Here is a 16,080-nt window from a genome sequence, read left to right on the forward strand (position 1 = left end):
ATCCTCTAGACTCCAGTACTGAATCTCCTTTTTCCCCCTTGAGCTACTGCTTCAGTAGCTGTGTCTTGACTTTCAAAGATATTAACTGAGTTGCCAATCATCATTATTATTTTTTTCTTAGCAATCTTCCAGCTTTACTTCAGCAATCCTCTTGTATCTTTCAAACTCCAAAATCCACATTGCAGAAAAATCACTGTTTAAAGGCTGAATTTTGGAAAAAAAAAATTAAAGTAATAGTTGGTCCCACGAGTGAGATTCACTCAGTCTCAGGTCAGACTTTTGCCAGCTTTGCCTGGAATGCAAATGACTTTTAGTCTGTGAAACCAGGAGGATTTCCTATAAACCAGGCATATATGACAGTTGAACTAACTTATTGGATACCCTAGTATCCAGTAAGTAGTCTGCAGTAGTTTGAGATGATCTCCAACATCACAAACAAGTAGTGAAGCCTTCCTTTTCCTTGAAGATTCAGGTTGTCGAATAGAGTAGGGTACTGACTAAGCCTGGGGAGAATGACCTGTAAAATACCTGGAATAGCAGGTCTGTGTGCAGGAGGCAGTGGCCCAGGCCTGCAGTGTGGACTGGGGAGTGGAAGACAGGTTTAGGAGATTGGAGATGCCAGTTCTCATTCCAGATCTGCCACTGAGTCACTGATAGCAATAAATCAAGTTCATGAACAGCTAGCAGAAGCACAATTCGCAGATGAAAGAAGAAGATTTGAATCTAGAATGGAGGGACACACTTTGCAAGAGGTCCCTAAGGACTTGTTCTGATTGTCACAAGACCAAATCTTCCCAACAAAGGTCGGTTTCTAGCATGCACCGTAATTTGATCTCTTGTATGACATAATACGTAGCATGACTTGAAGAAAAATGCAAACTATTCTTAGTAACAGGTTATTCATCCCCAGATGTTATTGTGTGCTAAGGTGCCAGCTACCTGTAACATTCCTCTGTGTCCTGCTTGCAGCTGGGATACAGTTAATTTTCTTCCTAGTAGCTGTGTTTTGGATTTAGTATGAGAAGATTGTTGATAACACACTGATGTTTTAATTGCTGCTAGATAGTGCTTTCCTTAAACCAAGAACTTTTCAGTTTCCCATGCTCTGCCAGTGAGGAGGTGCATAAGAGGCCTGGAGGGAGCAACTTAGCCAGAGGGATATTCCATACCACAGAGCTGCTAGTATGTTCAGTATATAAACTAAGGAGAGGGGCACATTGACACTGGGGGACAAGCTGGCGATTGGTCAGAGGGTGGTGAGCAATTGTGCATCACTTCTTTCTCTTGGATTTTATTTCCATCTCTCTCTCCTTTTCATCATCATTACTACTACTACTACTACTACTACTATTATTATTACCATTATCATCATCATTAGATTTTGTTCATTTATTAAGCTGCCTTTATGTCAACCCACAACTTACTCCTTTTATCTTCTGATTCTCCTCCCCATTGCACTGGGCTAGGGGAATGAGCAAGCAGATGTGTCATGTTGCCAGCTAGGTCAAACCACAACACTCTGAAACCCAAAGTCCAGCAGTTCTGGACGAGCATTCAAGCACTGAAGTACTTCTTCATGGTCTCAGGGCTTAGATGTGTTGCGCTATGTTTTCAAATGCTGGGGCTGGAATACACCTTCTTTTTCTCAGGGTGATTAATAGGTTTCTCTTCAGACATCCTAGAGGAAAGTTTTCATTCTAACTACCTAGCTGTGAGAAGATGTGACACACTCAGTGTGTTTTCTTCCAGAAAAGAAGAAATTATGCTGGGAGACTCCTGAAACTACACTTTACTGAGACAGAATGAGGTCTTAGAACCCATTCTAAATTGTTGAATTAATTAAGCCCTCTTGTACTAGCAGCGACTTAACCAGGCAAACCACTGAAAAAAAGACCTGACACAGGTGTTAAAGCCTGAGGGAATCTCTGTCACTTATTATACTTTTGGGATGGTAACTTCCCAACAGTCTTGCTCCCACTGCCAAAAAGGGCAGGCTGAAAAGTAATGTCCTCAAGAAAATTGTTGGAATGGCAGAACATGCAGTCCAGAGCTCTGGAACCATCCAAATCAATTCATCATGTCTCATTGCTTCAGCTGCTTTTGGATTTAGACTTTTAAACCTTTATGTGTGCATGCTGTCCTTGAATTGAAGTGGCACAATATCTTCATGTTATTCAAGTCTTGCTCTTCCCATGGTTAAGTACTTTAACTTAAATTTTAAGAAAAGAGTTTAAAAATAAAGGAAGTGACAATGTTTTCTTACTGTGCAGGATGATTTCTTTGTGACAAGACTCTTTAAAAGACATTCTTCATACAACAGAGGTTACTGTGAATACAAATAGCCACTCCAGTGACATAAAGTGGTGGTTCTGGAATGACATACTCAGAAAGAGAGGAAAAAAATGAAAAAGAGAGGGCAGCTAACACAAATAATAATTTTAAAAAATGTCAGAAAATGGAAAGAAGAGTTACATAAGAATAATAATAAAAAAAGTCTCAGTTTACTTTCATTTACCAATGTTTTATACCCAATAGCTCCTTTGGTTTAACTCCAAGTTCCCTCTACTGTCATTAACAGGAGAACCAAATGCATTTGCTTTAGTTGAGAGTGTAGTGTTGAAAGAAGAAAGACATAACATTAATTTTAGAACTTGATGACTATGTATGCAGCAGGATAGATTAACTCCACTGAGTTTAAGAGGATGATGAATGGTACAGCAACCAATGATGGACGCATACTCAAGTGGATTCATATAGTTAAATTTTGATTTAGAATGCAACACAGTACTGGGTTTGCTCAAGTGGCCACATTGTAACAGTACAAATAACCTGAAATTGTTTGGGATAGAATGCTGTAGAAATCTCAGATATCAAAACTTTTGACAGTAATGTCCTTTTTCATGCATGAAAACAAAACATGCTTTCCTATCTGTGATGTTACAAAACGAATGACCAGCACAGCTCTGCCCTAAGCATGCATATATTAAATCTGGCTGAGCTGGTAAGTATTACAGTGCAAAACATTCCTGCTCCTCTACTGGCATGCATGTATCTATTTCTGGCTCTACCTTCCTGTTGTTAGTTTTAATGACTTTTCTCTATGAGAGTGGACACAGTCAATGTAAAATGATTAGATAGTCATAAAAATTGCTGATTCCTAGCAGTTCCTTGTCTGCAATGACCCACTGTCAGCTTCAAACACTCTGCTAATGGTATCTAGAAAATAAAAATCCGCACAATTAGCCCAGCAAAGTTAAGGCTGCCCTTTATGGGTTTTATTATTGCATTTTTCTTCCAGGAAAAATATTAAATCTCCCTTCAAGAGAGATGTCACAGTAAAAATTTCTTTGCTAGAATGACACTCCTTCCTTTGGTCTTTACTTCTGGAGACCTTCAGCCTCACACAGTATCTTGTCATGGGAGGAGCCAAAGAGTTCTTCTCTCTGTAAGTTTGAATCCACACTTTTCCACTGGCATACATAAATGACTTGAAATATTTAAAGGATGAAATCCTTTCCTTTCATACTACGGTGCCTCTATGAAAAGGACTAGATCAGGATTACCCTAATGGAGACTCTAATTTTATTTCCATACCATTCCTTCCTTCTTTATTTTCCTGAACTTTCACTGCTGCCTGGCAGTTTCTAGTCATGTTTTGGCTTCAGCTCCTAAAAATTTCATTCTTTATATGAGTGTCTAAACAAGCAAACCCTTGTTAGCAACTCACAAATTATTAGCCAATGCCAAGAAATAGAGCAAAGCATACATACAGATCATGTTACCAGTTAGTAACTGTCAGCTTCTGAGCAGCCTCTTGGTGTCCATCCTGGATAGCAGAGTATTTGTAGAAGGCTGATAAAGCTGCTTTTCTTATTCACATTACATGCACCCTTGTTCTTAGACTCATGATAGTTACCTAATGAGTATCTAATTCATGCAGAATGCAGTATCATATTCTGAAATTGGTACTCTTATAAAGGCAGTATGCAACCAAAAAATCCACCAATAAAATGCTATTTCTTAGAGAGATTAGGGATTATTATGTCTTTGTTGGAAAGCAAGCTAAGGCTAAGAGAGTACTGACTAAAGAATAACTTGAACTGGTCTCATAATAAAATATTGTTACAAACATGGAATGTAATGCTGTCATGTAAAACTGCAGAGAGTGCAGTAAGGAAACATAATGTTTCCAGCCAAGGGCAGAACTGGAGAATTTTCTTCATTATAGAACATAGCAGGTGACAGACATCTCCTAGAGACAGCTTGCATCATTCAAATAACTAATTTATGAGAGTTTAAAATAAGATACTGTCTTATATAATTGGGTATCAACATGTCATTTCTCATATGTAAGCTTTTGTTTGCTTTTAATAAAACAACACTTCACATATTTACCTGAATCATCTACTCTCAGCTTTTTACTGGGATTGTCACCACTGTCATCATCGGACATTTCCATCTCCTCTTCCCGGCGGATTCCCATGAGCTGTTCACTGTGAGCATTTCGAAGCTCCTAAAATCCAAAATTACCTTTTGTCAGTATTAACATCCATAAAGTCATTATGCATTATTAGTATCTGTTTTTAATACTGATCTGATTTTAATTATATGTCATTTATCATTGTAATCATATTTATTTGTGTATGAATATTTATAACAACAGAAGCACAGGGAATTCTTCCTGTGAAAGAACTGAGTTTATCAAAGGTAACTCTCAGGGAAAACAAGAGAAAAAGTGACGTTCCATGTTGAATGATCTTTAGGTCTGCTAAACATAAGAGAATGTTTTGACAGCAGGGATAATACTTAAAATTGGTGTATAAAGCAGACTGATAAGGAGATTGTCAGCCTGCTTAAGGTATAGCTAATTCTTGCTTCCCTCTGCCACTTGAGGTATGATTAATTTGGCCAAATGTGTCTCCAACACACAAAGTTGTATTAACTAAACGGCACCCTAAAAGTGCCTTGTTCTCTCTGCCAGTTGCAAAGGGAGCTGAGAGCAGCCAGTGCAGATCAAGAGCTCTGCAGTGTAAGCACCTAATACCGGTCAAAGGAATCTCACCCTCTGTCCCTATGCCCAGATTGCCTCATATTTAAAAGACCCAGTCCCATAACACTAGCCTGAAAATCTTTGCATCTTGGTCCAAAATGAGTGGCAGCAGGGACAGCTCGGTCGCCGGGCGACCGCTGCAAGGGCAGGCAGGCAGCCCCTGCACATGTCACCAGGAAAAGGATCAGCAGGCACGCGGGCTTTGTAGGAGTCTAGACGGTCTTTGTTCTGGGTAGAAAAGCTGGCGCGGGTGTAGCGACTGCCTTTTTAATGGCAGCGCTGAGAAGATTGAGAGGACTCTATTTTGTCCTAATAATCCTGTCAGGTGTAACATGGGGATGCTGCACTGTGATTAGTGTAGGCTTTGTCCACCCGCAGACAGCTAATTTTTCTGCCAACAAAGAGCTTAATTCCCAAAGAGGTGGTTTGAAACCTTTGAAACAAGAGAGAGTCGTGTGGCAGGAGGAGACAGCATTGAGGAGTCCGACAACAGCTTTGTTCAATTAACAATTACCTGTCAGAGAGGGGCTGCGTGTAAAAAAGGGAAGGCGTTTATCTTGAGGTGTACCCTTGGTTCATTGGCAGATCTCAAATATTCTGAAAAATGTATCTGTGCCCATTAATCCCAGCAAAGTCAAGAAATCTAATTAGTGGGTGTTTTACAGGAGAATAATTTCAAACTTAAAAAAAAAATTATTAAAAGGCTAAATTGTTAACCAGTGTCTAATGAAATCAGAAGTGACTCTGGAAGAAATTGGCAAGCCATTTCTGAATTCCTTATTGGAAAAGGCCACCTGCACTTTTTCCTGGGGAACTATACTTCTTACATGAGCAGACATCTGCTTACATTTACTCCCTCATTAGTGGACAAAAGTCCTTGATGCATCAGCAAAGTCAATAATTTTCTATGGAGAATGTCTATGTGTATGAGTCTTTTCTTTGGGCTTGGGTTTCTAGCAAAGCTTTTCTAAATTCAGGAAAAAAACAGAAGGTTATCAAGTAATGAAACAAATCAACATATAATATCATGGTTAGAAGATACAATTTAAATAAAATATACCATTTGGTATATTCCCATCACATGTCATATCTGAAAAACAGGCATTTCCGAAATCGATTAGTTTAGCTAGATGCTTTGCATAATTTTGAATTTTTTTTTAGTTGTCCTTTTCTTAGGAAAAAAAAAAAAGTCAGTAATGCTCGAAAAAAATGAGTAGAGAATTAAGATTTCGGGAAAGTCCAACTCTTACACATTTCAGTTTATTAAATATTTAGAAACCAGCAAATGAATGACGAACCACATCCCTTTACAGAAAGTTAGTTTAAGAAGGGATGATCTTATTATAATTAAAATAATCTACTAGCAAATAATATTTTCATATTTCTCTAAAACACAAGACAAACATCAATCCCCAACTTCCCAACTTTCAATTGAACAAAGGCATTATCCACTATGTATATGAAATATTTGTGAACAAAATGCAAAATACAGTTTGTACCAATAAATTATGCTAACATTTTATTTTAAGTGTCCCATTATTGAAGTAATTTGGTATTCACCATAATAGCACTGATAATAAAGTATTCATTTGGTATTCGTGTGGATGTTACATTTAGTGCCATTGGTATTCAACTGTAATTTAGCATTAGTTAATGGACACTTAAAATGTTATCCAAATGATTTGTATCACAGCACTTCAGTGTTTCTCAAACTAAGTGTACAACACTTATTTTACAAGTGTACTACAAAATAATTAAATAAGTGCACCTTACCTTCTAAACTTTTTATTCTGAGACAGAGAAAAATCATTTAGAGGACTGTGATAGTAACAATCAACACACTGTACTACATGAAGGTAAACCAAGTGTATGTAAATTGCTCATATTGAAATAAAAAAAAAAAGGAAGAAGAAAGAAAGAAAACAAAGACAGCGGTACTTACTTTTTAAAATACAGGCTCATAGCGTATATACTGAATTAAAATCGAAAGCTGGATGACCAAAACACAGGATGAGGTCTAGCACTTCCTTTGCTGCCACTCACAGCAAGGGGAGTTAGAATCCCATTTCCTCTGCTCATGCTTATGACAATCACACATGCATGGTCCCACATTGCTAACTCCGTGTGGTTGTATGATTACATTTATACTGGTTTCTTTGTAAGCATAATATTTAGAATCAATACAAGTGATGTATCTACTTTTTTAAAGATAAACATAGAACAAATGGGAAGGACTAGGTCACAGTTATGGATTTAATATGCTTAAGTCATTATTTAGGAAAGAAATTTTTTATTTTATTTTCACTCAAAGTCATCTTATAATGACCATGAGATGACACAGCAAAAAAAAAAATCTTTGCCACAGAATTCTTCTTTTAAAAACAGATCACAATGACTCCTAAATTCCTTATTTGAAAACATTGTTCCTAATTTCTCTACTTCAGTTTATTATTTTAGATAGTAAGCATAGTCTTCTAATGATTTCCCAAATTTTGCATGAAAAATAAAACCACATTGCTCCCTGTCTTCATGCTATTTAATGACTATTATCATAATGAGAGCAATGGGAGCAATTCATACTGTAGACGAGACTGTAAACAGCTAGTTGATTAACAGCTAAAATGGTAGCTGTAAATATTGCCAAATACACTATGTCCAGCTACAATCACACTCGTTCTGTGTCAATCCAGCTGTGAGATGATGGATAGAAAATAAAAATAAAATCACCAACCTCAGAATGCTTTCGCCAAATGTCTATGTTCTTTCGCTGGGCTTTCGAGAAATGGTCCCAAGCTTTTTGTCTGGTAGAAGCGTTGAAAACGGCGACAATCTGCTCAACTTTGGTGAACAAGGAAGTCAAACAAGACAAGCAATTTATGTTGTGATCACTATAGAGAAGCAAAGCAAAGACACTAGGAGTCTATGGATGATGTCATTACTGAAACAACATCATCAATATCCATCCAATGATGTGTCTTTTGTACTTACATTGTACCAATGTTGGAGATGTCTCCCTTCAAGTCTGTCTCCATAACTTTAGTCTACACAACTTTTAACTATGCACCAAGAACCAGGCATGCAGCTGCTTCCCCGTGATGTCTGCTGCCACTCCCTGTGCTGGCACATGCCTTTGCATGTGTGGCAATAGGTGTGTGACTACAGAAGTGACCCAAGAGATATCCACCTGGCACGCATTCCCCGTGGCAGCCGCGTACATATGGGCTATACTGACGACAGCATGGAAGGCAGGCAGGCTCTGCTTTGAAGGGTGACTATCTGATAGTGGGAACCTGTCAGCAGATGGGAAGGGCTAAGCCATACATCAACTGCACTCTGTGGCTGCAGCTCCTGCTTCTCCTCTACTCAATATCAAAGGGCTCACTTGTGGTAGATCAGTCTGTGCTGTCTCCATGGCCTATGTATGGTTACGTACATGAACAGACACTTTTTTCTTTCAAATAAGATGAAGAAATGGGCTTCCCTCATTCAACTCTAATGAATTTGTTCCAAAGCCAAACATCAATATTTAGATCAATTATCTAGGACAATTAAGATCCTCAAGTTTTTAGTATTTGTTCATCTCAGTTGAGAAGCTTTTCTCTTAACACTCTTTCTCTTCACTTCAGTTACAAGCAACATTGTCCTTCCACAACAGTGACCTGCCTAAAAATGATTTGGCCAAGATGTAAGTTGCCTTGATCCCAGCACAATTAACTGAAGAAAACACCAATAAATCCAGATTTTCTACAAACAACCTTGGCTGTGCTCCTGAATGAGCAGCTGTGCCAACCTATGAAGTCGAACTAAAAAATTCTTCAGCTCTTGGACAAGGTTCTTTGCTATCTACCTCTTTAGATTCCTGGGTGGAAATTATGTCTTTTTTTTTATCAAGTTGCAGCTTACAGCACTTCTTGCTCTTCTCTCTGAAAAGCAGTGGTGGGAGTGCTGTAACACCCTCTGCCCTGGTCCCTCATTTTGCTGATCGAGACCTTCTCTCCTTCTTCCCTTAAGTCAGAGATGTAGAGAATCTTATCACACATGACAACCTATCCTTTCTAAAATGGTGAGCTCACCTACTAAAGCAGTTATGTATCTTTCACCTCTAGAACTGAAAGTTAATCTCACTCATTTGAGCACATTTCTTCTATTCTCTGGTTTTTTACCACTTTCAGGTTCCAGAAGATTACAACATTTTGAATGGAAGTTTTTCTTTCAGGGATGGTTAATTACCTTCTAAAGTCATAGAAAATAATTGTAGTTCATTATCTTTTAAAATTAATATGTATAGGTAGTTTACAATAAAGAAAGTGCCTCAGACTTACTGTGATGGTCTTATCCATTGGTAATCTGTTAAACTTTTAAAGGTAGGTGTGATAATTTCAGCCCATTAGAACTTGCTTAGACTGAAGAGTGGATGTATCAAGGAAGTTACGCTGTGTATATTTTTTCAATTAATTTGAAAAGAATGAAAATGGTAAAGCACTCTATTATTATGTGTATAGAAATTGAGGCTAGAATTTAATTACTATCGTTGTGTTGATGACCCAGGTGCTCAGAAAATTTTGCTTAATTACAATCTGTTTTCAGTTTGCAAGTGGAAATTCAAGTAGAAAAGATTCACAAAGATACAAGGAAGAGCTGGTTTGCCATTTTCCACTAATAAGTATTAATAGGATCATCTGAATTTTGAAAAACATTTGAACTTTAAAGTGTTTAATTTCCATTATGTGAACAGGCACTAGGATTTATCAAAAGTCATTATCTGATCATTTCAGAAACTCTCCTCAATGGAAACACAGACTAGGAAGATGCCATAGGTTTTTCTTGTACAACTGCAGTAGACAAAGTGAACATTAAAAGGATCCTCTTCACTTCCCTAACATTTAGGATATTAACTAAAGAGGTAGGATAGTATGAGTACAACATGCTAAAAGTCAAGGCGTTTAAAGAAACTTTATAAAACAGGCAGTGAGGGATAATAAAAAGGAAAATGAGGAGGAGAATATTAAATTAGTATGTATCAAGGACCAACATACCAGTGATCTATTCAAAGAAAGTGTCAATGTATATACAGCAATTTCAATATTCACAGCGATCTAGGCTATGAAGCATTGCTAATTCCAACATAAAAGGTCTCCAAGCATTACGTTAGAGCTAAAGAGTAACCAAGACCATGGTTTGGCAGTACAGGGAAGTGCTTTCACATCTTTTTGTACTGCACCAAAATCCTGCATTCAGGTGTTACGAGATGGCAATTCAATATAAACCTGCTCTGCCACATTTGTTCTTGTTGCACCAAGACTCATTTATTTTCCCATAGATACCCTGGAACCCTAAAGCTGGCACAATGCTTCTGCTCTGGGAAATTGGAAGACAAGACATGATATACTCACTCCTGATCAGGATCAAATTTGTATGGGTAACTGATCCAGCAACACACAGCCCATAAGGATGGTAGACTCACCCCTAACAGGAAGCCATGAGAGGTTTATATTAGCTGAGAAACTCTCCAGTTAACTCATATTTTTTCTGTGTCTGGGTAAAACTTGGCCAAAGAGAGGCCCCAGGTTTTGGGCTGATATCTCCAGAATCTGAGTGAAACAGTCTCATGGCTGACCATGGTTTTCAGATTATTTTCTGATCTCCAGGAAGAAATTTTCAAAACTATATAACAGGTAATATCTATCTCTCTAAGGCACCTTGAACTCCAGAATGCACTGTACTGTCAACTGTGACTGGTAAGTAGAATTATTAAGTAACATGAAATATTCATTGTCAAACATCTGTTAGTGACTTCTATATCAAATTTTCATTGACCATATGCAAAGCTGTTTCCTTACTAAATTAGGACTTAAAAAAACACATTGTTCTGGAAGGGTCCATAACATGTCAGTGTTTTTCCCATCAATATAACTTACAGGATGTAAGTAATTGCATCTTCCCTAATGACTTAGTCTGTGGCTAGTAATTTACATGGCATATTTCAGACAAAGGATTATTATCTAATTGTTTTTCTGCTGTGTTATAAATAACTAGAAAAACCCAAACAACTAAGCCTAGAGTGATATGCAAGTACCAATGTTTAACAAATGTAATGCAACTACAATACACTTTATTAGAGGGGCCAGCTCATAGCTATATATATATTTCTACAAGTATATTAATAGAAAGTTTAAGCCTTGGTTTCTGCTGCCATAAAGAATGCTACCTGAAAAGGTATTGTTATCAAGTATAAATCCAAAATCAACCAGAAAAACTAGGAAAAACAGCAAAAATCTCTTAAACAATGCCTGCAGAAGTTGCGCAGAAGATTGTATTAAATAGAAAACTAGAATATCTCCAGGGCAAGAAAATATTTGATACAAGATATTTGAAAATTGTACTACCAAAGAAAAATAGAAACCAATGAGAACCAAAGTGTAGCCTCATCTGCAGATTAAGAGGTAGAGAGAACACTTTTACCCTGCATTACATTTAACAAGCAGTCTATTTTAAATACATGATTGAGTGAAGGCTGAAATTTATCCCTGGGTTCAGGAGTCAAGAAGTGCTCAATTTTTCCTTTGCTTATTATATTATAAGCTGCCATGTATATTATTTTATACTATATATATTATAATATATATAATTTGTAATAGAAAAAGAAGCAAAATAGAAACTGAAAAATAATGTGCTAGAATAAAAACAAAAGTCTTGTCTGGCAGACAATTGGATTTCATGTAGCATTTTACTCCAAATTCCACCAATTAGGGACACATGATGAAAAGGGCTTTGCACTAAATTACTGCAAGTGTCAGAGTAGAATATATGGCAATTTAGCTCAGAAAAAATTCTGTAAGAGTGTGACAGTTGACATGAAGGGTAAAAGAAAAATTCCACCCATAAAATTACAGTGTAAAGGAAACTGTTACAGTAAATGTATAACACGCCTTTCAAATATAGAGTCGCAGCACAGGGAGGATATAGAGTTGGCGTGGTTTGGGTCAGAAGCCTTGCTGAATTCTGACTAAGCTGCAGTCTGCCAATCGATTTGGCTTCAAGCCCAGCAAACCAAGGAATTACAGTAGTCAAGGCTAGATGCTGCAGTGAATGAATTAGAATCTCCAGGTCAGTTTTGGATAGGGAAGAGAATATTTTTGGCAACAGTCCTGAAAGGCATTTGGTAATGAACTGAACAGAAGTTAGCATTAAGTCCAAGGCTAAAATTGTGCATAGGTAAATGACATGTGACATTAGTAAGAGAAATGGTAGACAGATTGTGGAGTAATGAAACATATATTATTTTAATTAATTTGAGCCAAAGAGTCTTTTGGTTATGGTACTGTTTACTTTCAAAAAAGAATTTGCCTTTCTCACTTTTAGAGCTGAAAACCTGCAGCCTCTTCCTGTTACTCAAATCACATGGCACAGACGGAGAAACAGATGTGATTGCCTTTGACTAGCAGAGGAAAACCTAAGAGTTAGAAATATCACCCTGGAGAAGAGTGCAGATAATGCAAAGATGGGTCCTAAAGTAAAGCATACCACAGATCATCAGCTGGATACATAAGCAAAGGCCATTATAGATTTGTATAATGAAGATACAGGTTTTAACAGCTATGCAAAATATCTCATTGACACAAATAAATGCCATAGTTGCTTAGCTTTGGTTTTAGTTTTGTTGGGGTTTTGTGTTTGGCTGTGTTTAAAAAAAAAAAATTAAAATCCACGGTTATCTGCAAACCTATCAAAGAAATTTTGTCTGCATGCTGCCCAGATGTCTGTAGGTTCCTTAAGTCATGGTGTTGAGACATAGCATGATAAAGGAGAAAACTATAGGACTTCACTATTATATCCCCGAATTCCACATTTTTGAACAGACTGAGAGAATGGTGATTTATCTGCAGTGATTTATCTCCCAAATCATTTTGCTGCGTGGGTGGCAAGCTTGCAAGGATGCCATTCCTCAACCTGCCCTGCTACCAATAACTACATCTGTACTAGTGATCAAAACCAGCCAGGGATCATTCTTGTTCCCTGAAACCAGTGGGCATAACATGCTGAGTGTCTCTGCAGCAGCAATGCTTCTCTCTCCCCCAAAAGATGCTTTTCTGAGAAACTACTTGGCCTGCATCAAACTCTAAAACTGCACCACATTTTGCGGGAAAACACTAGCTGACCCAGAGCAACACCTTTCTTACAGCTGAACAGTAGGGGCCAGCCTGCCCTAGCTCAGTTTAATTTAATCCTGCAGACAGAGTTGGTGGGGTCATCCTTTCTAGCAGTCTCACCTTTTCTGCTCTCTGGTGCAGAGGTCTCAGCAGTGCAGAGAGCAATTACAAGACTTACCAGAGGAAGAAGGATGTTTTCCTCTTCCATCTACCCTGTCTCACCTACCTGAACACTAGAAAGAATGTCCTCTCTCTAAATTATTTCTTCTTTTCCCTTTGACTAGGCCTACAGCATTTGAGACCAGGAGGGTGTGTGTCTGGTTTCATGCTTGGTCCCCCTTCCTGTTCCATCTGACTCAGATTGGTCCTAGCCAATCTGCTTGTGTTTATTAAGAGGCTGAGTGAATATCAGTGGTCTACACAGGAGTGATGCAGGAAGACATACTTCTTTCTAATACAATAAGGAGATCCTTCCACACAGACAAGGAATGAAAAAATTACTTATACCACAACACTTACTATAACTCCATGTCTTGTAAGAATATCAAACCCCTGTGTCAGCAGCCATTATTTTCCTTTCTTCTTCTTTCAGCTGAGAAACCCAGTTGGGAACAGTGAAAGAAGGAGCATTATGGGGATACTAAAAGATTATGGGGATACTAAAGAAAGGATTCATACTGAAAAACCTGTGCAGTTACTTGTCTGAGGTATGTATATCAACAATTGATAGTTCTAGAAATAGAAGAACACTCCCTGTTAAACTTTGAAATAAAAAAAATACAGTTTAATTAAAGAGAGCCCAGTCTGACCTGCAAGGTATTGCTAGAAAATCTGTCTACAATTTAAGCTTTGAAATCTTTTAGGTTGTGAAATGTGGTTTAATTTACAACAGAGAAACTGACAGCTTGGTGTAACCGCAAGAGCTGGCGCTGTGCCATGTGATAAATCACTCGGACTCAACAAGACCACTTCACCTTCATGTCATTTCTCAACAAACAGGAGCCTAATATCAGACCAGCACAACACAGCAGGGCAAGTACAAATGTACAGTTCAATGCCACCATCTTACATTACAGAATGGACTTTATGAACCTTGTGTTGACAACCAGAAAAAAACCCTAGAAAAACCTCAACTGCCCCCCACCAACTCAAAGGAAGCTGAAGTGAATACTGCTTTCTTCATTAGCTTGACACGATTATAACCCATCTCCAATGTACGGCTTTTAATTAGCTGCTCTTTTTTTTTTATTTATTGCTAGGCATACCTTTCCTTTCAATTCTCAGATTTAAAAATAGCAAAAGTGGGAACAACCATGTTTGGCAAGTCTGTCCAAAAACAGAACTCCAAGGGAACTCTGCAATGTGGGAACATCATAAATGGGACTAAGACATCACAGGTCCCATTAAGTGAAGTAATAATTATGCAGGAATCTTGCAGATTAAAAAGTTCCTAGGAGAGCTATGTTTGTTTGGGGCATAATATGGTTACTTTTACTGAAGAAAAAGGATAAAGATATGGATGAGAAGGTTTCAACAGCCATAGCCTCTTCTGGCAATCAAAATGAAACATTGTCTCACACACCTTTGGGGTGAAATTTACTTCTCCATTTGTTGCCATACCTTATGTTCCCTTGCCTGCCATGACTTCTTCCTTCTGTATTTTTGTTCCTTCCTTCCATATGTGTCCACCTTTCTCTCCCACATAGTCTATCCCTTTCCAAAACTCTTCTTTCCCCATAACACCTCTGTCATCATCACAAACTACACCATTTGTGACAAATCCAGAGATCTGATATGAAGCATTGCACACTGAAGGGAGCAAATATTTCAATCACTCATAATTGTATAAGGTTAGTCATGTTTATAAGGGTTATTCAATCACTTATAAGCAGTCTGAACAGTTTTAGACGTGCAGACCACATGATATGCACAGCCAACTCATTCTTTTGGGTGAAACCTCCACCTTTCCTTCCTTACCCGATGTCACACTCTCTTCCCTTATCCTTTATTTCTATAGAACATTTACAGCTCAGTTCTGTGACACATCAGACCCTTACCCCTGTCTATACTCAGCAAAGCAGGTCAAAACCAAGCACAGATTTCCACGTGATTAAAGCACATGAGGTTCTTTGCCTTGAACCTTGTGTTATCATCTAGGAGAGCTGCAGATTCCAGGCAACTGGCATGAGTTGTCAAAATAGCCTGAAATCTCTAGGAAGGCAGTGCTTTTATTTTTCTACAAAACACCATGCATATTTAATAGCCTACATTAAAAAAAAAAAAAAAAAAAAAAAAAAAAAAAAAAAAAAGTCTTAAAAATAACAGAAGAGCTTCTGTTGAAATTCTGGCCATGTTTAAATCGATACCAAGATTTGTATTTACTTTAGTTGGCGTGAAAGCTACAGACAATGGAAGGAATGCAGAAATTCAAAGAAAATGAAACACAGACAAATAAGCTATGGGAAACATTACAAGTTGCAACCACCAAGGGTTATACTGCCAGAAAAAGGGGAGGAACTACAAGAATGGAAGTAAAGCAAAAATGGAGTCTTTCATCTCTGTCTTCTGCCACTGCCACAGCATCTTGTATAGAAATGCTTTTGAGAACAAGTGTATATGAGACAAAAAATAGAAGGACAACTGAAAAAAGAATAGAGAGATCCAGCTGAGCTTTACTGTCACGTTATCAGTATAGAAACAAGTCAAGAGCACACTGACTAAATGAGCTAACAAAAGCAACTGGATGGATTGTAGAGGTTATTTTGTATTTTATTTTTTTCTTTTTTAGAAATGCATCAAGGTATAAAGTAATAGTGGCAACTAATGACATGAATGATTAATGTTTTTATTTGTATTATAGTGGTGTTCTATGACACCAAC

At 37.7% G+C, this 16,080-nt stretch overlaps 1 protein-coding gene across 17 annotated transcripts in view; it reads right to left on the reverse strand.

Moving 5' to 3' along the window:
* The window catches only part of ENOX1 (ecto-NOX disulfide-thiol exchanger 1), a 367,773-nt gene that overhangs the window by 58,906 nt on the left and 292,787 nt on the right, over window positions 1-16,080 (reverse strand). For all 17 annotated transcript variants that reach the window (XM_069009956.1, XM_069009997.1, XM_069009963.1 and 14 more), the window contains 2 exons: window positions 7,782-7,888; window positions 4,396-4,513 (listed from right to left, as the gene is read on the reverse strand). In XM_069009956.1, coding sequence (XP_068866057.1) covers window positions 4,396-4,513; window positions 7,782-7,888 — 225 coding nt within the window. The remainder of the gene's footprint in view (window positions 1-4,395; window positions 4,514-7,781; window positions 7,889-16,080) is intronic.

Source organism: Aphelocoma coerulescens, chromosome 1, assembly GCF_041296385.1.
Source record: "Aphelocoma coerulescens isolate FSJ_1873_10779 chromosome 1, UR_Acoe_1.0, whole genome shotgun sequence".
NCBI classification, from domain to species: domain Eukaryota; kingdom Metazoa; phylum Chordata; class Aves; order Passeriformes; family Corvidae; genus Aphelocoma; species Aphelocoma coerulescens.